Genomic DNA, 23,915 nt, shown 5'->3' on the forward strand with positions numbered 1-23,915 from the left:
CTGCCGCCGCGCCGCGCAGCGCACCGCATCGACCCGCGTCGCGCGCACGCCGCCCCGCGCCGTCCCGCGCCGCTCGGCCCCGCACCGCGCACGCGCGCGTTACGTAAGGCCGCCCACACACCGCGCGACATCCCCATCGATTGCATTATTATTAGTGCTATCTAGGTCCTAGGATGCCAATGAATCCTTTGGGCTGTGTGTGAGATATGTTTCATTAATTTGGCAGGCCAATGTAACCATTAATAAAATATAATACTTAATTGCTTTTCTAGGCAGCTTTTAGCTAATTACTTTTAGTTCTAATGCAACTTATTTTTTTTTTCAATATATTTATTCATAAAAAAAATCTACATATCATTGTTACATTTTAAATCTCACCAAACTAATTGTTTGACGGCGAGATGCGCTCATTTTTTGTATTCGGTCGCACTGACATCTAAATCGTACCCTTCTTTCTTGCTGGATATTACAATATTTGACCGAGATATTTACGTCTGTTGTATGATATTGTGTTAGAATTAGGTAATATTTTGTTCCTAGGTATCGATAGATAGCAGCGGCTAAAGGGAGCGCATTGGCCATTGAGCTAGTAGGTGATAGCAATATATAGTGATATTGCTATCACCTACTACTCTAAAGAGATAATATTCTAATAAAAAGTCATGGACATTCAAACGCAATGAAAATCCGTCGTGTCGTCTTACTTTATCTTATTTTGTATCATGTTACACTCAGAAGTCAGAACCAACGAAGATATTATATTTATATAGGTCTACCAGAATCTGAGGGCTGACGGCATATTTTCAAAAAATATTTATTTATTTATTTGGTCTGCCAACTGGTCTACATCTTATAAAAAACTTATTTCACTAATATTACAACACGAACCTTATTAAGGTGCAGACCCAATCACAGGCAGACTCAGCATGCAAATAATATAGCGAAATTGTTTTTCTGAGGTCGATGATGACAATATCGCACATTAAGTTGGGTAGGGGATTTCTGCTAGCACTCGCTTAAAAGGAATATCCTTTGTTTTTAATCTTATTTATTTTATAAGCCTTACATTACATCCTGAAGACTAAGTCGGCTTAAGAGTTACATTTTACAATTATATTTAAATAACAATTACTTTAGGACATCAGGGATATTGATCATTGGATAAATTTTTAGATTTGCATGTTTTACACACAGAATAAGCTGCTTAAGGGAAAAAAGGATTAAAATCATTGAGGTACTTAATACTTTATCTATGATTAAAATGTTTTATTCCAATTACCCCGGTATTGCTAGAGTCAATTTATTTCCTCACTTTTTGCCATCAGATTCTGGTAGACCTATATCTAATAATAATTATACATATTATCATAGTATACCTTACCAACTAGGTTTACTATAATACCTAATACTTATAATTATTTAATAATTGGGTAATTAATATTTAATTGTACTGTTAATTATTAGATAATAATACTTAACGTACATTAGCTTTTGCCCGCGGCTTCGCTTTCGCTAAGAAGTATTATTATTTATTATAATAATTAGGTATTTTGATCTCAACCTGATCGGTTTAAAATTGACAATATAGTTTCATACAACTTTTCGGCGGTAGAATTGATCAAAGTCATTTCTAAGCAGATGCCTACGTCATAACATCACCTGCATGCTAAATTTCAGCCCTATCCGTTTGGGTGGTTTGGGCTGTGCGTTGATAGATGTCAGTCAGTCAGTCACCGTTGAGTTATATATCTTTAAAGATTGTCATAATATTATCTCTCGTTCCTTGTCTTTATAAAGGTAACCAAACTGAGCCAGATCCTTTTATTTAATATCTTAAAGTCGTGTCTAGAACGAGAAAGCTCGACCGGAGTGCCGCGTACGCGGGCCGGGAGGGGGAGGGGGGAGGGAGTCGGGGTAGTAAAACAAAATATGTAAAGTTCATCTCGATATATTCTTAATAAAAAGACAATAGGAGCAGCGGCTTAGCGTGTGACCGGCGGTGGCGCGAGGCGGCCGTGCGCGGGGACGCGGGGACTCCGCCCCGAGCGCCGGGCGCGGCGGGACTCCGCCCCGGGCGCCGGGCGCTGCGGGACACCGCTCCGGGCCCTATTGCCCTTGAATAGGGGACGGGAGGGGTGCCGGCGCCGGCGGCCGCGCTCGTCGTCGCGACCCGCGTCTACGTTATGTTGCGCCGTTTTCGTTAGATATGTATCAGGAACGGATCACTCGCTAACGACCGACGATTACAGAAATAAACTTCCCCGGCTATAATTTATATAACAAGGCGATTTCGAAACGAAGAAATAAACTCTTTATATAGACTCTTAATACTTAGGTACATACGAAAAACTCATTCAATTTATACGACTATTTTACGCAATATCGACTACCATAATAATTAACTTGTGTTCGAAGCGTGTAAAGACAGTATCAATAATTTGGCCGCGGGGGCTGCGCGGGCGCCGGCCGAGGGCCGCGCGGGCGCCGGGCGGGGTCCGGCCTCGGTTCTGGGACAGGTACGAGTAGCGTAAAGCGTTAGATATTATTCCTTTGTAAAGACTAATTTTGAGCACGTGCTTAGTGAAGCGAGTGTATCGTGCGGTCAGTGGGGGCGTGGCCCGCAGCCCCGCCCCGCCCCGCCCCACCCCGCCCCCGCGGCGGACAAGCTCAGAGTTGTGACGACACGCATACTATACAACATTTTATGCTTCAGAAGTAAGAAAATATTTGGTCGTTTGAGTGATGACGACTTACTTTATATTAATGCCACGATTGTGTGTGAAGAGTATTGCACAAAAATATATCGCGTACAGTACAATATTTTACATATTTTTACAAATCGCCTAACTCTATTTAACTATGTATAAGTAGTATTGCTACAACAGTGCAGGCCGCTAAAGCACAAGGCAGTCTCGACGGGCGCTCCTCTCGGAGACTTTACCGACCCCTCGGGTGGAGACGGCGACGCCTTCCGAGCGATACCGAGCAGTGCCGAGCGGCACCGAGCGGCACCGAGCGGCACCGAGCGACGTCGCGGCCCTCCACCCGCCCGCGCCGATATTTTATATTACAAGACGCTACTGCGATAATATCGCAACCGAGTATCGTACGTTACCATCACAACATTTCATTCCTTAAACTTAAATTAAACGCTAAAAGTAGCAGCCGCGCCGCGGGCGTCACCGACGGGGAGGTTCGACTAGACGGACACGAGTTAGCGACGAGCTCACCGCTCGTCGCCGACGCCGGCGCGCGGCACGCCGGAGTGAGTGATAGTGTAAAATCACAATATGTTCGATTGCAAACCAACGTTCATTGTAAAAAGCTGCTTCAAAAAATCGAGCGGCCGCGCTGGCCGGTGCGGCGGAGGCTCGCGAGCGTCCTCAGTGGGCGGGGGGCGGCAGGCGGCGGGGCTAGGGCGGGGCGCCGGCCGCCGCCGCGCGCTACACGAAGTCGCGGCGGCGCGCGGACGCCGAGCCCGGGCTGCCCCCCGCCCCCGCGCCCCCCGCGCCCGGCGGCGACGGCGGCGTCGGCACCGCGGGCGCCGCGCCCTTGCTCCGCGCCTGCCGGAAATATGCACACTTTATAATTTAATTACAAAAATATTCTAAGTTAAGGAAAGCCATGTAGTTATTGGCCGTTTCAAAACTAGCTTTACTATTTTTTTGCAATAGACTTGTTTCCTATTGTTTTTTCTTACTCGTTTTGAAGTAGCCAGTAACTGGAGGATTGTCTTAATTGGAATAATTATACAAAAATTGAATGTTACTTTTGTCCTCCTTTTTCTGGCGAGCGCGCCGTCTCTGTCGAGGCGCTCGATGCGGTCGGGCCGCTCGGGGCGGTCGCTCTTGTCCGTCCTCTCCGGGCGATCGGTACGTTCGGATCGCTCTCCTCGATCCGTTCTATCGGTGCGGTCGGACCTCTCGCCTCGATCGGATCTGTCGGTTCGGTCGGGCCTCTCCCCTCGATCCGTTCGGTCGGTGCGATCCGATCTCTCGCCTCGATCGGATCTGTCGGTGCGGTCGGATCGCTCCGTGTCTGGGGTCGCGTCGTTGGGGTCCGCCCCGAGTCGCGACGCCAGCATCGTCAGCAGCTCCTCCACCCTCCCCAACTGTGATTGTTATATATTTCATTAAACAATGAAAACGAGATGAGGTTTCCATTGGGAAGATACATAAAAAATATATTATCTCAATAAATTACGTCTACTATGCAAAAATAACATAGAAGAATCTTATAATTGCTTGTAGTGTCGATTCTTGGTGGAAATTAATTTCAAACACAAATTAAACACCATATTACGTGCACTGTTTCCACTATATTTAGAATATAGTGGAAACAGTGCACGTAATATGGTCTTTTATTTGTGTTTACATAGACATAGAAGAAGGCGCATTGTAATATTTTCACCTCAATCAATATTATTTTTTATAATATTAAGAATTTGAAAGAACGTGGATCAGAACGTTTTTTTTTACAAAAAGTGACGTCACAATCGTTTCGTTAATACTTTGCTACAATCTTTTATTTTTAACTTTTTACAAACAAAAATACAAGACTGTCAACGTCACTTTATATCGTTTTCGCTTCGGAATTTAAGCAGTGAGTTTGCAATATCGTACCCAGTAGGTAATGTAGCTTTTTGAGACAGTCATATTACCAAATGGAAAGCCTTGAAAAGTTGAACATTTTATTGTATGACAAAAATCTCTCAACCATGGGAGAAAAACAGTAAACGAGAGTATAAACATTAAAAAAACACCATAATACATTATTGCATCAATTTGCATCAATGTATATGGCAAACTTGAGGAAAGAGTTTTTTAGTATATTGTTTCATATTTAAAGAAATATTGTATGAGATAACAATAAAATGCTGAATATTAAATTATTATTTCGTTGGAAAAATTGTTTTTAATTAGGTATATATACTTATTTAGCAATACGAGCGAATAGTACAATAATATTTTTTTTTTCGTTTTTACCCTTTGGGTACGAAGCCATAAAAAATAAATACGTATACCTACTGACAGAGTAACAAATGAATAATAAACAATTATAATTTATAAAATAATGGCCTAGGATAGACCTTCACCGAGCTGGTTAATGGATGAAAAGTATTAAATTATATTCAATCACGTATGTCAACAAAATTGCAAGTGGGTTGCCTTCAAAATTAAAGTCCAGAATAAAAAAATATAGAAAAAAAAATGTTTTTTGAACATTTCGCTGGTTTGGTTAATAGACGAATTCTATACTACCTAATTGAAAGTATGGAGCCACAACTCTTGGGTAGACAGGTAAATCGATACTAGTACCGGTCTGGTGCATATTCTACGGGCTTCATACTCTCGATTGGTATGGAATTTGTCTATTAACCAAACCAGAAAAATGTATTTTTTATTATTTTATTCTGGACTGAATGTTTTTAGGCAACCTACTTGCAATTAATCATTTGACATACGTAATTGAATATAAAAGACTTTTCATCCATTAACCAGCTCGGTGAAGGTCCTTCTATAAAGGGATCCTAGGCCATAACGAATATTAGAGTTCACACAACATACTTTCTGCTGCAGTCGCTGCACTTCGTTGCGCACGTCGCGCCGCAGTTCCGCCAGCGCCGTGTCCTGCGCGGTCGGCGCGGGGGCCGCGGTGGGGGCGGTCGGCGCGGGGGCGGGGGCGGGGGCGGGGGCTGGGGCTGGGGCAGGCGCCGCGGTCGGAGCGGGGGCGGGGGCGGGTTTACGCTCCTCGCTCTCCTCGTCGATGGGTTCCCGCCGCGTCGTCGCACCGAGCACGCTGCTCGCCCTGCTGCGACCGAACGCAGCCTGTAACAGTATGCATATGCTGTAGTGTCATATTCGATTGTATCGATGTCGATCAGTGACCGCCGGGCCGTATGAGGCAGGTCACTCACTCCGAATGTCTAGTATTAGATAAAAAAATTGAATCCTACGACAATCTTTCTCCAATTATTTTCAAATTTTAAGTTTACTATATGTCGTTTTTTTTTTTTTAAATTTATTACATAAAGATTGTTACTTGTAAATTGTATTGGCTCCGGCAGTGTTTGTCGGCAAATAGTTGGAACATTGAATGTCAAATAATTAAGCGAAATTTGTTACTTATACTATATTATATGTATATTTTAAAGTCTTATCGATTGTTGGCAAACCTTCCAAAAATAAAGAAATATTATAGTCAGCTGCTGTTTGCGGTTCACGGGGTTTTTTGCCGAAGACATATTTTAAATGTTACTTTTTACTGTCATAAAACAATAAACACCTTCAATGTGAGCGCGGCGGCGCTCTCGGTGGGCGCGACGCCGAGCGCGCCGGCGGGCGGCTGGCGGTCGCGCGCGCTCAGTGAGCGGGTGAAGGCGGCGCGCGGCGCCTCGCCCGCGTCCAGAGACCCGCCCGACAGCAGGCGGCCCCACTTGCCGCGCGCCCCCGCCGCGCCCGGGCCCGCCGCCCCGCCCCCCGCGTCCCCCTCCGCCCCCGCGCCGCCCGCGCCCGCCGTGTCGCCACGCTCGGCGTCGGCGGCGGGCGCGGCGGCGGCGGGGGCGGGCGCGCGCGACGGGGCGGCGGCGACGCTGCGCTCGCGGCGGAAGCGCGAGAAGATCTTGCGCACGAGGTGGTCCTGCGCCTGCTCCAGCTGCGGCTCGCGCTTGCGACGTTCCATCAGCTCGCGCTCGCGCCGCACGTCCGCCACCTGGACAGATTATAATATAATATTATATATTTTTATTTTGTTTTTGGAACAAAGAGTAGTTTACATTTTCTTAAACTTATTTACTTAAAAACGAATAGTTCCATAAAACGTTTGGTATTGAAATAAATAAAGAAATACCCAAAAATATTAAAAGTGAAAAAAAGGCGTTTTAACTCTTGGAATCTTTCGTATTTGGCTCGAACAACCGATTGATACGGAAAATACAAGTTAATTAAAAAAGACTCCGAAGTGTGGTGAAGGATTCTATGGTCAAGTTTAGTCCATTACGACACGTCTGACTTTAGGGTAAAATTGTTCGGTGTGCATCCGTACAAAAAGAGACTCATGTACCCTACGAATAATAAAAACTAAGGAAGAGTTAAACTGTGTCAAAACAAATTGTCCGCGAGTCTGTAGACCGCGAATGTGACCCGAATACATGCTAAGGGGGCGACTAACCCTAAAGTGTCGATTTTATAATTCATTTTTATGCTTGAAAATAAGCCTCATTTTCTATAATTAGATACCACATTATATTTCCGAGAATTCGATCTGAGCAAAAACACAATATCTTAAAATTTTCTCGATAGAAAAACATCACATAGACGCATCTAATTTTCACGATTTTTTTATTTATTGCCATAATCGTGCATTGAACTAAGTTAATATTTTATATGTATAAAATTCTATCATTGAGAGATCGACCTAGCGGATTTTTAAAATGTTGCATATTTATCGAGTTATTGAGAAAAAACTAATTTGGCGATGAATCCGCGTCGTTTTTTTTTCACCTGACATGTGAAAGACGGGCGTGAGTGTGAAGAGAGAAGGACGATGTTTGATTTTTGGGGTTAGTCGCCCTCTTAAGTACTTTTTGCATGTATTCGGTATACAATTTTTTGTAAATATACAAGTTGTCACAAAACTAAGTGATAATACTTTAGGGTGTGTATATGAGTCTCATTTATAGAGTTCACTGCAAAAGTAGCAGCGCTGAAATAACAACTTTTTTATCTACTTTTGTATGCATACAAATCACAAAAAAATATTTTTCTATCAGCGCTGAACTTACACACTGAACTCTATATAAGGCACATACACACCCTAAATTTTATCTCTTAGTTTTGTTACACCCCGTAGAAGCGACAATGAATGTCAACGGCTTTATTTATTTCGTAAATTTGATTGTTAGTGTTTCGTAGCTATTGTCATAATATGTTAGTGTGCGAAAATGAACCAAATTCAAAACGGTCGAAGTATGGGAGTTAGGTTTCCTTAGTTTTTTATTTTCATACCTTTCCGTAGCTCATACCTTTCTGAATATGAGTCGATGCCGAAGGTTGTATGTGAGCGTGAGGTTGCGGGCGAAGCTGTTGGCGAAGGCCTGGTAGAAGTCCAGCACCTCGAGCAGGCGGTCGCGCTTGATGGTGTGCAGGTCGCAGTAGGTGAGCGCGCGCACGTTCGCCGCCGACTGCCCCACCGCCGCGTCCTTCCAGAACGAGTCGCCGAACACGTCGCCCTTGCCTGCGGAACGCGGGTGGTTAGTGCGGGGCGGTGCGGGGGAGGGGGCAGGGCGGGGCCCGGGGGGCGGGGCGACTCACCCAGGATGGCCACCACCTCGTCGTCCTGGATGACCTCGAGGCTGCCGGTGACGATGAAGCAGAGCGAGTCGATGCTCTCACCGGTGTGGTAGAGCAGGTCGCCGGGCGCGGAGTGCGACATGTGGAAGTGCATGGCGAGCGCGCGCAGGCAGCCGTCGGACGCGAGGCGGAAGGCGGGGTGCTCGTTGAACACCTTGCGGTTGAGGTGCACGCAGATGTCCGCCTTCATGTCCTTGGGACAGTAGTTCAGCACCTGCGCATACTCCACGTGTCGACGAAAGTTGCACTTTTTTCTGAAATCCAATCTAGTATTACGGAACCGAGAACGTGCCTTATCGGTGTCGAGCCCCTTGGTCATGGCCCACGTGGACACCACGTAGTCCATGACGCGCTCGCTCAGCGCCTTCGGCACCTCGTGCAGCTTCATGAACTCGCGCACGTTGTTCAGCATGTCGTGGTACTTGGCCGTGGCCGACGTCATCTGCTGGATGATCGTGGTCACGTGGCCGAATATCGTCGCGTACAGCAGCGCTAGAGAACACAGCACCGCCACTCACTATCTGCGCAACTCGGGGGATTAAACGGCACAGTTGACAGTACACGAGTGAGGTTACACACGAGGATACGACTGATGTAGAACAACACAGATGATCACCTGCCGGCCTCACTAGTCACTACCCGCTCGGGTGTGTGACGCTGTCCTCGGACGACCGCGCGGGGTGGCGCCGCAGGCAGACTTCAGCCCTATAGAGCTATGTACGTCGTTGCAATCATTCGCACGTTCATAACCAAACCGTTACTAAACAAAAATGCAAAATTTTTACTCTGGACGTGACGCTGTGTCGGACGCACAAAATGCAAAAACACTCGTAGTAACCCTAATAGAGTCATAGTTATAAAATTGAACGCCTCCGTGGTCTAGTGGTATAGAGCGCGGCTCTTGACTCGGAGGTCGTGGGTTCGATTCCCGCGTTGGAAACATGTTATTTCCAAGTTTGGTTAGGACAATGCAGGCTGATCACCTGATTGTCTGACAAGTAAGATGATTCATGCGACGGATGGGCATGTAAAAAGTCGGTCGTGCGCCTGATCTCTCGCCGGTCGTGTCGGTCTTCCGTTCCACTGGGTTATGAGAGTAAAGGAATAGAGAGTGCTCTTGTATACTGCGCACACACTCGGTCACTATAAAATTACTCCTGCGTAGCTGGCCCGGATTCAATGAAACCGGCCACCGTCACCGAAACCGGTGTGGGAGCTATTATTGATGTTTGTTAAATGTCTCTACTGTGTATTAAAAACGATTTACGTCTTAAGTCTTAACACATTTTTATAATGTTTTTTTGTTTCGTGACTTCCAAGAGCTCTACTGTTTTTTTTTTGTGTTATGAAAGTTTGGTTAAGAATGTGCGATTGTTATTTATTATCAGGATTCAGTGTCCTACGTTTCTATTGCAGGAGGCCACTCGGTTCCGGTCGAAGTGTCGGCCGACGTGAAGAGTATCGGCCGGCACTTGGCCGGCACCGCAACCTTCCGGCACCGTCCGACGCCCTCCTTCAGGAGTCACCTGCCGCGTGCCGTACACGGCGCGGCGACGCTTCGTGGGCCCGCACAGAGGTCGGGGGAATCGGGACGACAAATTCAAATTAAAAGTTTTATTTCTTGTAGTAGTCGTAAATTATATGATAATAAAAAATACAAGGGTTAAATAAAATTATTATAAAATTAAAGTACAAATCGAACGGCAAAGAAACGTCGCTGTCCGCCGGATCGCCGCTCGGATCGTTCGGGGCGAACGTTCCGACTTCGGAGTGCGACCGACAGCTGCTAGCGAACGAAACGAACATAAGGAAACGAGGTGCGAGGACGGACGAACGAAAAGCTCACAGACGGGGAGGGAGGGGTGCGGCCCCCCGCGCAGACGGTAAGGGAAGCTGCGGGGGGGTCGCACGTGCCCGGCTAATAACAGAAGAGGTCCGGCACCTGCGACAATCATCATGCAGATGGTGAAGATCTTCTCGTTATCGGTCTCGGCGGCGACGTTGCCGAAGCCCACGGAGGTCATGCAGGTCATGGTGAAGTAGAGCGCGGTGACGTACATGGTCTTGCGCGACGGGCCGTTCACCAGCTCCGGCCCGTCGGACTCGTTGGACCACACGTACGCGTACGGCGTCTGCGTGACGTTGGCCAGCTTCCACAGCCACGAGTACTGCAGGCCCGAGTCGGCGTCCGACCGGCCGATGGAGTACCACACGCACGCCAGCCAGTGCGCCACCAGCATGTAGAAGCACAGCAGCAGGATGAGCATGGCGGCGCCGTACTCCAGGTAGCGGTCCAGCTTGCGCACCACGCGCCCCAGCCGCAGTAGCCGCACCACCTTCAGCGCGCTGAACAGGCTGCCGATGCCCTGAAGCACATGCGTCACGCGTCACACGACCGATCACTGAAACTACCTACGTCATACTTAAAAGCGGAAATCCTATGAAACATTACAAATTACGCGCTACTGTTAATAAAAGTAAACAACAGCTGCGCGTCACTTGTAATGTTTGCTGGTGAGCGCAGAGCGAGGGTAACATTCGCTTATACAACTTAACATTTATAAATTTCAAACACGCCTATATTTCTTTTACTTCTTTATCTAATCAAAGAATGAATTACTGCAACATTGCAATCGTAAATACCTCTGTTATCCTATCTTATTACTTGTGTGTACCTTGTATTTCCTAGTTATCGATGTAATACCTATAATGATCGTGGGAATCGCAGACACAATAAATTTTCAATTGTTATGCGGCAGCCGGGTGCCGCTTGGGGATTGATGGGTTAATTAAACCGACCCATTGTAACTCGTTCCTTAGCTGTTCTGCTCTACCGGTATAATTCATTAGCTATTTTAAATAACATAGACATTGTTGTTGTTGTTGCCGACTGTTATTGGCTTTTTCTTCTATTGTTATAATTTTGTAACGGTAAAAATGGATCACATAACGTGTGTAACATACCTACTGTGTAAGTTACCTACCTATTTATACTACATAACAATTAAGACTGCTGTTGCTCCTAATAAAAATAAATAATAACATAATGTAAGTTCACCGTACAGTCTACTATATTAAAATATATAATATGTAACTACTCTGCTTCCCCCCATTAAAAAAAAGTTTCTTGGAAGATCGCAAATAAAAGTTAGAGACTGATCGAATAAATCATAAACAGGTTGTTTGTGTTAACACCGTTATCCATTAAACCATCAAATGACCCCGGCAAAATGAACAACTTTTTTATGAGAACAATGCTGGGAACTCAAACAACAAGAATGAACGGTGTTAACCAGAACACCCAGTATAAATAATAGAAATCGACGCTCGAGGCGCAAAATCCGTCGTGTTTGAAACACTCACGTCCTCGTCGTGGTCGAAGGCGTTGAAGACGTCGTAGGGCAGGCAGGACAGCAGGTCGATGAGGAACCACGACTTGAAGTAGTTCTTGCGGATGACCTTCGGGTCGCTGACCACCTCGCCGCCGGGGCCCACGAACGTCGTGTGGAAATTGAGCACGATGTCGATGAAGAACACCACGTCCACGATGGAGTCGATCACCAGCAGCGACACGTCCTCGCTCGTCTTGTTCTTGAACGCCACGTTGTATGGCACCATGATCGCCGTGTAGAACGTCAGGCACAGGATGATCCAGTCCCAGATGGCCTTGAACGCGCAGTAGTGCAGCAGGATGTGCGGCGGCGTCTTCGGCGCCTCCTGCCGGTACTGCGGCAGCACGTCCCCCGACAGCGACATCACCTGCGACACCCGCACACACGCTGCACTCGCCGCGCTCGCCCCGAGCTCGGAGCTACCCTGCTACTGCTACCGGCGCAAGGAGGGAGGAAGCTCAAACATGCGAGGGCGAGACTAAATAATCGATATGTAGGTCAACGAGGATATTTTGAGGTAGGAAAAGATGGCCTGCGGCTGCGGAAGATTTGACGTGAATGTCATTTCGATCATATTCAGGAAGATTTTTAATTATGGCCGTGTTCGTCGGCGTTTTTTGAGTCATGCGTACGCAAAATCTTTTCGCCGCCGCGCCACCAACATACACGGTTACCTGTCGAGTTGTCGGCGACGTGTTTGTTGGCGTACCTCTCTTTTCGGATTACTGATACGACGACATTGACAGGGGACGCAAACGCGAGCGGCGGTGTCAGTGTCGTCGGCGGAGGTGGGGGGGGTGCGGGGGTGTGCTACTAGCGGGGAGCGGGGGCGGGGGCGGGCGTAGTGCGTGTGTCGTACATGCGGCGCGAGTGTGGCGTGTGTCGCGGCGGGGGGGCCGGGAGGGGTACTGACATGCGCGAGCTGGCTCTGCCGCGCCGGCTCCTTCAGCGCCGGCAGCGCCGACACCAGCACCGACCGCGACCGCGTCACCGACCGCGCCAGCTTCGCGAACTTCGACAGGCCTGCGGGAGTAGCCACGTCACTGTTCGCCGTCGAGTCGCCCGAAATATGTAACACTGATTGGGGCCGAACCTCGAGAAATGCCTTTTATGAAAATCTGTCATACACTGACGTTGCATAAAACCTAAATGGCCTCTCAAACCACCAGAATTCCACTAAATAACGTAAAGGCCACAACAACCGTTATACGTGGGAGAGCCATGCTTCGGCACGAATGGGCCGGCTCGACCGGAGAAATACCACGTTCTCACAGAAAACCGGCGTGAAACAGCGCTTGCGCTGTGTTGCGCCGAGTGAGTGAGTTTACCGGAGGCCCAATTCCCTTCCCTATCCTCCCCTATTCCCTTCCCTTCCCATCCCTACCCTCCCCTATTACCCTATTCTCTCCTAAAAGGCCGGCAACGCACCTGCAGCTCTTCTGATGCTGCGAGTGTCCATGGGCGACGGAAGTTGCTTTCCATCAGGTGACCCGTTTGCTCGTTTGCCCCCTTCTTTCATTAAAAAAAAAAAAACCCGAATTTACATTGCAGTTAAAATAATAGTGTCATGAAATAAACAATATTATAATCAACGCCTTGGCTTAGTCGAGATCAAACCTTTATTCTTAGATGCAAAACGTTATAGTACAGAATATGTTATAAAGTTTTTTTTATTGTCTATTGTAGCTATTTTAAAAAAATCAATTTTTTATTTATTATAAAATGTCTCATGTTTTCCATGATAGCTTTGTAGGCTGCTTTCATAGCATCTTTATTTTTATATTAGGGGTGTTTTGGATCTCAAAGACAGTCGTTACGCTGGTATTCGTTAATGAATGAGTTTACCATTTTGGCGCGTAAATACGCGTCACGTCAGCAGCAGGGCAGACGCTCTGCTGACGTGATGTGCGACGTGAAAGGAAAGTAGTGTCACTTTCGCAACTCGAAAGTGAAAGTGCGTGACATAATTTTCTACAAAAAATGTATACTTAAACATAATTAATGTCACAAAACCAATGCACTCATTATAAAACTATAAATCATGGGTGACACTGGTGAACTTATATTATATAAAATTCTTGTGTCACAATGTTCGTTCCCGTACTCCTCCGAAACGGCTTGACCGATTCTCATGAAATTTTGTGAGCATATTGAGTAGGTCTGAAAATCTGCCAACATCTATTTTTCATAAAAAAATTATTTATATGGCAAAACAACGTTTGCCGGGACAGCTAGTAATGTCATAAAACAAGTTTCGCAACGTCAATTCGGCTTTACATACGAGTACCTACGACCATAAGGCCTGAGCGGTGAGCTTACTTAAAAATACTTGAAAAATCTAAAGAATGGTGGGCGAACCGCACGATAGGGTTACAAGTTATATTATGTTATAAGCTCGGCTGGGTAGTCGGTTGTGATCGGTAATACTGGCCTCCTTTGGGGTCGTCGGCGTCGATGGGCTGCTTGAGCGCGGTGATGTCGCGGAACGTCAGCAGGAACAGCACCACCAGCTCGCGCTCGTTGCGGATCGGCGCCACGTGCACCAGCAGCCATAGCGGCGTGCCTGGAACCACAGTCACACCTCTTAGGTGAGAAGGTACGATGATTTCAACTTAAACGATACCGAATACTATTTCGAAATGTGAATGTAACGTGGAGCTGTAGAGTATCAGGATTCAGGTGACATGACGATGCCCGATTGCCCGGGTCGCTCGTCGACGTTTACGACCGCGACCTATAGGATACGATGCCGGGACATGTTCGCCCTAATTAAACCGATAAAAAACAACGCTCCCCGCGGTGCGGTTACATCGTTTCGAGGCCAGGTTCACCTAAAACATTTCCATTATTTTGTACCACAGCTTCTTATCTATCTATTGACTATATTAAAAAATGCAACGGACGGTTTTAACATCGGCTTAACGTTACCGTGTCGCCTTTCAGGCGGACAGCTAGCAGCTCAAATTCATCTATATCAGCTATACATATTATAAAACAAAGTAGCTTTTTTTCCCTCATGTCCCTTTGTTCCCTTTAATCTTTAAAACTACGCAACGGATTTTGATGATTATTTCAGTGTTAGATAGCCCATTTATCGCAGAAGGCTATAGTATATATTTTATTACGCTAAGACTAATAGGAGCAAAGAAATAGAGGAAAATGTGGAAAAAACGGGGAAAATTATTTGAAAGGGCTAACTTGAACGCGCTAATCTCAGGAACTACTGATTTGAAAAAAAAATTCAGTGTAAGATAGCCCATTTATTGAGGAAGGCTATAGGCTAGGCTGTATTTTATCACGCTAAGACTAATAGGAGAATGTGGAAAAAATGGGGGAAATTATTTTAAGGGGCTTATCTCGCGAACTACTGGAGCAATTTTTATGTTATTTGGCACAGATAAGAAGTAGACCACGTGAAGGATCATAGGCTATCGATTTTGATCATTTTATCAGTGGCTATATATTTTGTACCCGTGTGACGCCGGGGCGGGTCGCTAGTTCACCTATAATATTAAGTTACTCCGTCACGAAAGAGAGTAGATACAATGGATATAAGGAGCAAACGAGTAAAGTCGGGAGACGAGCGCGTGTAGCGGTGTGTACGAGTACGGTGTATACTCACGGTTCTTCTTGTAGAGCAGGATCTCGAAGTGGTCGGCGAGGTGGTGGTCGAGCGCGCGGTCGACGCGCTCCACGGCCTCCTTCTCGGTGAGCTCGCCGAACATCCAGGCGCACCGGCACGACTTCTGCATCACCTCGGCGCGGTTGTAGCCCGACATCTTGCAGAACGTCTCGTTGCAGTACACGATCGGGTAGTCCACGATCTGCGCGTTCGCCAGCAGGAAGCTGCTATCTGCTGCAACACCCACACACGGCGTCGTTATCCGACGAACGGAAAGTTTGTTTTCTAAAAGCTCGCCTTAAGAGGAGTCCACACCGCCCTTTTTTCCATACAAACGTTGTCCCCTGTTTCTTCCCTGGATAATGCTAGTAGAGTTATAATTTTTTTCCTGAATATCTACGGCCACTAATACAATGTCCCTATGTTTTCCTTTTTTTCATGATTTAATTATTAAATAAGATATGAACGTTCAAAAACCCAAAAAAAATGGCCAGATTTTCCGCTGTGTTCAAACATCCAGAAAACAGATTTGGCTAGATTATACAAAAAAAAAAAAAACATAGGAACACAGCTCATGCCTTTCTTTAATCGTTTATTAAAAAAATACTTAAATCGGTTAAGTTTTGGAGAAGGAATCATGGGACAACGAATCGTTGATTTTCTGCAGTTGTCTCTATTGCGTTCTGCGGTATAGGCTTGAGGTAAGGCAGACAGCTATAGATATTACACGTACTTTTTTTTTCATTTCTCTAGCCCCTGGTGTATCCTCTTAATCTAAGTATGTAACGTTCTTCGGGCAGCGACAGCTGCACGATGCTGTATAACATGCTACCGTTTTATACGTACTTAAGTAAGTTTTGTATACGTTCCTGAGAAAATTTGGTTTTAATTCGGATGAGAAAGTCTCGACTACTTATTTAAAACCTGAGGAGCTTACCTATCCAGCTTACCTGTCTATAACGATATAAAAGTTAAAACAGGCAATACATTAGACGTTACTCTCGTTTATATTGTGTATCTCCGGGCCGTGTGCCGCGAGCCGCGGCCGCTAATCCCGGGATCAGGGTATTCGGCGATATGTTACAATAGCATATTATACTTATTTTTAAATCCCTAATTCATCCGCACCAAAGCGTTTAATCTGTGAATGAGTTAGGGGGGGTAGAGCCCTGGAAGGTACCGTAGTGTCGTTATGAACGTTTTTAAGCCCGTTGCGACAATTTACAGCCTTACGTGTATCCTACAATTTGCATTGAATTATTTTTTACGGCGTAACTACTTAATTTAATAAAAAAACAACACTGATCTAAAATTTTGGTACAAAATTATTGAGTGCCGCCTCGAGCCCCGGATCAGGCGATAAATATTGCAGGTGGTTAATTTGCTTGCCAAAGACAGCGGCTCCCGCGAGATGTTCAAACGAAAAAAGTCTAGGAAATTGGAGCGATTCGGTTGATCGATATTGATCATTAGCGGGCTCCAGGTAGAGTTTTAACTTTTAGGTTTCTTTCCATTCCATCAATTCCATCTCGATGACGGGCTGATTCGGTGTCCTACTACGTGCTTTCCTATCCTTTTAACTGCACATACATGCATATAAAACGTTATAATATGATGTCGCTTGCAAAGTTAAAAAAACTTTTTTGTAACAGCCCAACCCACGTGACGACCTACAATTTTATAAAAATAATATTATTTACAAACTTTGTCTTTTCCTTTGGTTTGGAGCAGAGTATGTACATTATTATTTAATTAATTATTTATTTATTACACTTCTTGCACATAAGGCATTTTCTACCAGTCCACCGTTGGGTGGTAACAGAGACAAAACTAACATCACAGGTGCTTTCTGTGTAGAAAAAAAATGAAAACATTCAGATAAAACATGATAAAATAATTATGTATCGTTTAATCGGGAGTTTCGAGTCGGCTAATGAAATGTTAAATCGGCAGACGGTAAGATGTAGAAGAGGGAGTCGACGCGTACCGGCCCGGTGCATCAAACATTCAGGCGCGCGCCTCATTTATTATTTGGAGGAGTTTGCGTTCCAGAGCTCCCTTCTCTGCATATCAATACGTTCTCCTGCAGCCCGGCCCCGACTCACGTCAACGATGTAGCAGCCGATGTAGTGACCAGTGTGCCAACACTGCCAACAGTAGTCAGCACCTACGCATCCGTCGAAGACACCAGACTATAGGGACAGGCCGGCTGCTGTCGCGTCGCGCTCGAGCCGTCAGAGTGATCAGACTATACACCTCGGACGCTCATCCTAAATCAGCCCTACGCATATAATATAATATCCCACCAAAAACATACCTGTTAAAATGGGGCCAAGTTCGTATCGGCTAATTTTTGGCCTAAAAAAAAGAGTTGAAATCCAAACCATTGTCAAGTTCAGATGCAGTTCATCGATCGTAATCATCTTCATCGACAGCCTGATCCATAATACTTCTAATTTGAACTTGGCAGGTTAATTTAATTATATAAATATTACCGTTTTTTTTTCTTTGTGGGAATGCGTTTACGCATCCCCGAGGCCTGGGGAGGACCACCGAGGTAACTATTATTATAAAATTAATCAAGTGTTACGTATGGCACGAAAACCTGCCAAGTTCAAATTTAGAAGTACACTATTTTATACCCCCCCCCCCCCCCTCTCCTTCTCCCACCCTCCTCATCGTATTCTCGTTGTATCACTGCACTGGTACATAAGAATTTTTATCTAAAGTTCGTAGATGAGCCGACTCACGTTTCTTAACACACACATTTCTTACTTAAATGTCTTAACTTTTTGTTAATCTACATAATATAACACACGACCTGTGTGCCAAATTTGATAACGCTAGGACAATTATTGGAAGTGGCCTCTGAAGTTCGTAGATGAACCGACTCACGCTTGACCGATTTCTTAAATTTCTCAATTTTTTGTTAATCTACATATAACACACGACCTCTGTGCCAAATTTCATAACGCTAGGACAATTGGAAGTGGCCTCTGAAGTTCGTAGATGAACCGAATCACGCTAGACCGATTTCTTAAATAAATTTCTTAAATTTCTCATTTTTTTGTTAATCTACACAGTCATAACACACGACCGGTGTGCCAAATTTCATAACGCTAGGACAAATTGGAAGTGGTCTCGAGGTTCTTATTACCGGTCAGTGAGTGAGTGAGTGCCAGAATTAGCTGTTTTTACATGAGCATATTTCAGGATCTACCGAAGCTATACGGTCTATGAAATTGAGTATACTGTTTAAGCATTAGTATATAATTACGTAGGTTTCATTTTTGTTTGCACTTGCAATAGACACTGAGCAAAAGTGCGTCGAAAGTGTTCATGTCTAGATAAATAGTGCACGGCATGCGCGCGGCCTGCTGGGACTTGGCCTGCGCAGCGCTTGGATCAAATGCGACTGATGTGCAATAGTATTTATTTATTGCACGATAAGCGAGATTTAAGTCTGACTTAAATCTCGTTTACCGTACCGCGGTAATAACTAATACCGCCTTTAAATTGCATGTTTGAATTAGTCTTTTTGTTTACATAATTATAAAATGAAGCGTGTACAGAGGGTTATACTGACGTTGCGAGGAGGAGCGGCGGATGATGTTCTCCAGGAAGGTGTTCTGTGGGGCCACGAGCCCCCGGCGGCCGCCCGGCATGCCCCCGCCGTCACGTCACGCGCGCCCGCAACACGCCACAACACGCCGCCCACCTGCAACACGACACCGTCGCTCGTCACTCTCCTGTCAAGACCGATGAGCGCTAGCACATCGAATATGGCAAAAGGTTAAAGCTATTAGTGGGCACCCGGCAGCGCAGCGGCTTAAGCCGACAATAATAACATAAGTAAATTGAGGTAGTAAACCATTGGCTCGACGCTCGACGAACCCAGCGTACGACAATATTATATTAACTACTCGTCGAACTAACTAATAATAATAATCAGCCAGACGAGTACCCGTTACTATCACCGACCCAAAAGTCGAGGGAAATGTCACCGGGTCATCCAGCTCTAATGGAGTAGAGAATGGATAATCAACTACTCATCAGAAAGTAGAGGGAAAAGAGAGACCGAGGGGTAGAGGTAGGATACTCGGACGACGACGTTTGGGACTCTCGATTCGCTGAAGATAATAATGTTTGTAGAATGTAGAGTCTACTTTGATATTTTGATACGAGACTCGAGAGCTAATCAGCATAGCGAAGTGCTCTCCGGCAGGCGGCGGAGTGGCAACGGAGCTCTCGTCTCGCGGCTCGAGTGGCCATCGCCGCCTTGACACGGCAGCCGGCGCCACTCGCCTCCGACGAGCGGGCGCGATAAGTAGCGCTCTACGGGCCGAGCATTAGCTGCTGGCGGGCCACGGGCGCCCCCCGCGGCCCGCCCTCGCGGACATCGATTACCTATTGTTAGCGTGCACGCCACCACGGTCCGCGACACATTTTACTTTTGTTTCGTACCTCGACTGCTCGATTTTGAATTATGTAGATTAGAATTCGGCGATTCGCCGCAGAGTCCAACTCCAGTCCTGAAAGTCCTTTAAGACTAGTAAAACGGCTCCTTTTCTGACCTATTTGTGTTACTTTTGTATAAAATAGGGAAACTATAAACTAACTGAATGTAGGAAGTTTATAAAGTTTATTGTTATCTTTATTTAAGTGACTAAGGGCCTGTTTCACTACTTCCTGATAAGTACCGAATAGGCTATCCACAACTTTTCTAACAGATATTCCAGTTACCAGTATCAGTCGAGTCGAGTTGTGGATAGCCTAGACCGGGGGTCACCAAATGACGGACCGCGGTCCGCATCCGGACCGCCGACCCATTGTGTGCGGACCGAGCATTTTCAAAGATTATAACTTCGTTTAAAATAAACTTCGGTCTCGATGAACATCTCCAGGATTAAAATCCAATAGCTTACACCAATTTCACTCCTAACATCAGAGAGATAATTAGCTACAAAAATTGACACTTTTTTCATTGATTTGTAAACTTTTGCATAATATTTTTTTTAATGTGTGGACCGCGAAGCTCATTTTATTTCTTAAAATGAACCCCGAGCGAAACTAACTGGTGACCCCTGGCCTAGACAATATTATCAGGAAGTGGTGAAACAGCCCCTAATTCTAGTCTCTAGTTAACCATAGGCACTTACAAATACTCTACACTCTGCTAAAGTATGCTCTATAACCGGGTAGGTTACTAGTTACAACACATAATATGGCGCTATAGAGTCTATGTATTAACACTTTACCTATAAAAAGTAAATAGTTACAAATTGGCAGCCAAGCTGCTGGAATATTGACCACTTACCTAAGTTTAAATTCAACTAAAGTGTTTTTCAAATTCATTATTCGTAATCCTACTCGTAACCATTATATTACCTACCTACATTCATTATTCTAATTAAAGTGAGTTCTGCATAATTATTTGGTACATCCGTTATATTACTAGCTTTTGCTCGCGGCTTCGCTCGCGTGGAATTCGAAAATCGTGTACAATACGAATATTCTTGCAAATCTCCTTTAGAAACATGATGTTTTTCCAAGACCAAAAGTAGCCTATGTTACTCTCCATCCTTTCAACTAAGTCGATGCCAAAAATCAAGTCAATTGGTTGCTTCGTTAAGCTACGAAGAAAGGACAAAAAAACAAACAAACAAAATACACTTTCGCATTTATAATATTAGTATGGATAGCTGTTTCCCGCGACTTCGTAGGCGTTAGCATAGTATAATAACGGAAATGGATAATTCTCTCCTTTTTATGGTCCCTTACTCAAATGGTAAAAAACGGAACCCGATTACAAAGATATAATACCAGCCTGTCCGTCTGTCTATATCCAGGCAAAGCCTCCCTCATATTAATCAAATGACACTCGAAATCTGTATGTTTCAGATGTTTCACTATTAATTAATAACTTGGTTTGTTCCTAAGGAATAAGAATTAAAACTCAACACTAACGACGCAACATGTTTTTGCTTGGCAACATTACCAGGAGGGCGGGGGGTTAGGAGGGGGGGCGCAGCCCCCCCATGTACCGGCCGGGGGCAAAGCCTCCCGCATGTTAATCAAAGTTTTGGCTTCTATAGCGATGTAGTAACAGCCCCCGTTTATTATTTTTTGGATATCTTTAATGTACAGAATTGTCATTTACACAGTTTTATTATATGTATAGATATATAGATAATATTGTATACAGCTACTATACGAGCCACCGTTTAATAATAATCTGTATGATTGCTAAGTTGTAGTTTGCAGGATGTCACGAGTTGCGCTGCCGCCTGCCGCCCACGTCGTAGGTCGTAGCATCACTAACGAATGACCCGACGCGACTCGAGTCCTGACGCCTGAACTCCCGACTCCTGAGGTCAGACCTCCGAATTGCGATCGCTAACTTCAAAACATGTGTACCGCTCGCAGAAGGGTTATATAATATACTCGTACTAAGAAAACAGCCGAATGCCGATCGTCCGATGAGTCGTGTGACTAGTATCCTGTATCAGTTTGGAAGAAAAAAATGTTAATAATATTTTAGTTTTTACTTTCCATGAAAAGTAAAAATATGTAGCCGAGCGTGCGTTCGCGTCGGAATTGGAACTTCGGAGCTCTTTGCGTGATCGAAAATCGTTTCAAGTCGAAACGGAAACTGTTCGCGGAGTACATAATATTTGAGTTTGGGATCGCGGGTCACCCCGCCGGTTGGGTAGTCGGCCGCTGCGGCCTGCGAGTGCTACGTCATACGTATAACATGACCCAATCAACTAATAACGTAATTAAAACATGACGTGTTTTTAATTTAACGGTAATGCTAAAAATGACCACCTTCAAGTATGTTCAAGTATTAAGAGCTCACCTGACTCAAAAAATCAAACATCGTCCTTCTTTTCTTCACACTCACGCCCGTCTTTCATATGCCAGGTGAAAAAGGACGGCGCGGAATCATCGCCGAGTTAGTTTTACTTGAATAAAAGACGAACTATATTGATTATAAAAAAAGTGTTTTGAGCAAATTTAGGTTTTATCAATACCTTTTTAGATATTAAAAAATATTAAAGAAAAGACAGAAAACTTCGAAGATCCAAGCAAAAATGTGTCTAAAACAAGGTTTTTTGTAAAAAAGAAACTATCGAGCATTTTTTGAGTAATCGTGTTTCGTCTTGAGCATTTAATCTTTAAGAACTGAAGTTACTTGTGTCAAAAAATCAGTTTTCTAGACCTTACAGATTTTGAGATCTAGGTTAATGTATGTAGTCAAGTTAGGGTCATATGGGCTCTTAAAGCTTAAGAGTCAATTATATATGAATATCATAGTCGACTCAGAACTCAAAAGTATTTACGTAACGTCGTCCACCTTTAGAACTAACGAATTACGAAGCCTCAAAGAAAAAATATAAAGGAGATAAAGAATGAGTGCTAAGCTAAGTACAGAAAAGTTATAACGTGACCTGAAAAGAAAAGAAAAAAACCTACAAAAAAGAAATTAAATCCCACCAAAAACATGAAATGTAAAAGGAGCCAAGAAAAATATTGCATAGCTATTCAATACTTCGGTCGTAAAAAGTTTTCAGATCACATTCAAGCCAAGCCATCAACTTATTTTGTTATTTAAATCAACATTCAGTAAAGGTATCAATAGATTTCTTATTTTATAATTATTATAGTGGCTTGGCAATGAGCACTAGAGCCAGCTAGAGCAGAGAATCAGGGACCAATTGAATTTATTGGGTACCATCGGCAAACATGCGTCGTTAACTCGTTACATACTAAAAGTTAAAACACTTTACGCTTGCTGTTTAAGTATGAAATCCTCCAAATATGCAGTTTTATATTTGCTTATTGCCAAGCCACTATAATAATTATAAAATAAAGAAATCTATTGATACCTTTAGGGTCCCCGCAGACTTACAATTTAAAGTCGGTCGACTATTGTACAAACCACAGAAATAGATCAAGATAGAAGCTCCATGTCGCTCCAATTTGTATGAACACGAGCGTATGGCACTTCTATCTTGATCTATTTCTGTGGTTTGTACGATAGTCGGCCAACTTTAAATTGTAAGTCTGCGGGGACCCTTACTGAATGTTGATTTAAATAACAAAATAAGTTGATGGCTTGGCTTGAATGTGATCTGAAAACATTTTACGACAGAAGTATTGCATAGCTATGCAATATTTTGCTTGGCTCCTTTTACATTTCATGTTTTTGGTGGGATGTGTATTACAATAATGAAGATAAAGTTTAAAATCATAATATGACACTGAAAGTGCTCGCCTCGCCGCTGCCATTACGGTGTAGCGCGGCCCTAAAACTTTGTGGTCTCGTAGATAACTAAAAACTAAACAAAATAATCGACCAAGTGCGAGTCGGACTCGCGCACGAAGGAAAATAAGGAAAAAAATTAGTTTTTTGTATGGGACCCCCGTCAATTATTTATTTTATTTTAATATTATTATTTAGTATTAAAGTACACATATAATTGAGGATTTTGTGTAAATTCAAGTGTCTATAAGTTGCCATTATGGATTACGAGCCAAAAAGACAAA

At 44.5% G+C, this 23,915-nt stretch overlaps 1 protein-coding gene across 1 annotated transcript in view; it reads right to left on the minus strand.

Annotated features, from left to right (window-relative positions):
• Positions 1 to 3,443: 3,443 nt before the first annotated feature.
• Positions 3,444 to 23,915, minus strand: part of LOC121735063 (potassium voltage-gated channel protein eag-like) — a 28,341-nt gene continuing 7,869 nt past the window's right edge. The window contains exons 2-14 of the mRNA XM_042125730.1: positions 18,952 to 19,083; positions 15,366 to 15,599; positions 14,175 to 14,306; positions 12,657 to 12,766; positions 11,715 to 12,110; positions 10,294 to 10,717; positions 8,644 to 8,843; positions 8,313 to 8,565; positions 8,024 to 8,235; positions 6,286 to 6,711; positions 5,568 to 5,828; positions 3,770 to 4,111; positions 3,444 to 3,563 (exon numbers count right to left, since the gene is read on the minus strand). Coding sequence (XP_041981664.1) covers positions 3,444 to 3,563; positions 3,770 to 4,111; positions 5,568 to 5,828; positions 6,286 to 6,711; positions 8,024 to 8,235; positions 8,313 to 8,565; positions 8,644 to 8,843; positions 10,294 to 10,717; positions 11,715 to 12,110; positions 12,657 to 12,766; positions 14,175 to 14,306; positions 15,366 to 15,599; positions 18,952 to 19,030 — 3,189 coding nt within the window. The 5' untranslated portion in view covers positions 19,031 to 19,083. The remainder of the gene's footprint in view (positions 3,564 to 3,769; positions 4,112 to 5,567; positions 5,829 to 6,285; positions 6,712 to 8,023; positions 8,236 to 8,312; positions 8,566 to 8,643; positions 8,844 to 10,293; positions 10,718 to 11,714; positions 12,111 to 12,656; positions 12,767 to 14,174; positions 14,307 to 15,365; positions 15,600 to 18,951; positions 19,084 to 23,915) is intronic.

Source organism: Aricia agestis, chromosome 16 (genome assembly GCF_905147365.1).
Source record: "Aricia agestis chromosome 16, ilAriAges1.1, whole genome shotgun sequence".
In the NCBI taxonomy this organism is placed as follows: Eukaryota; Metazoa; Arthropoda; class Insecta; order Lepidoptera; family Lycaenidae; genus Aricia; species Aricia agestis.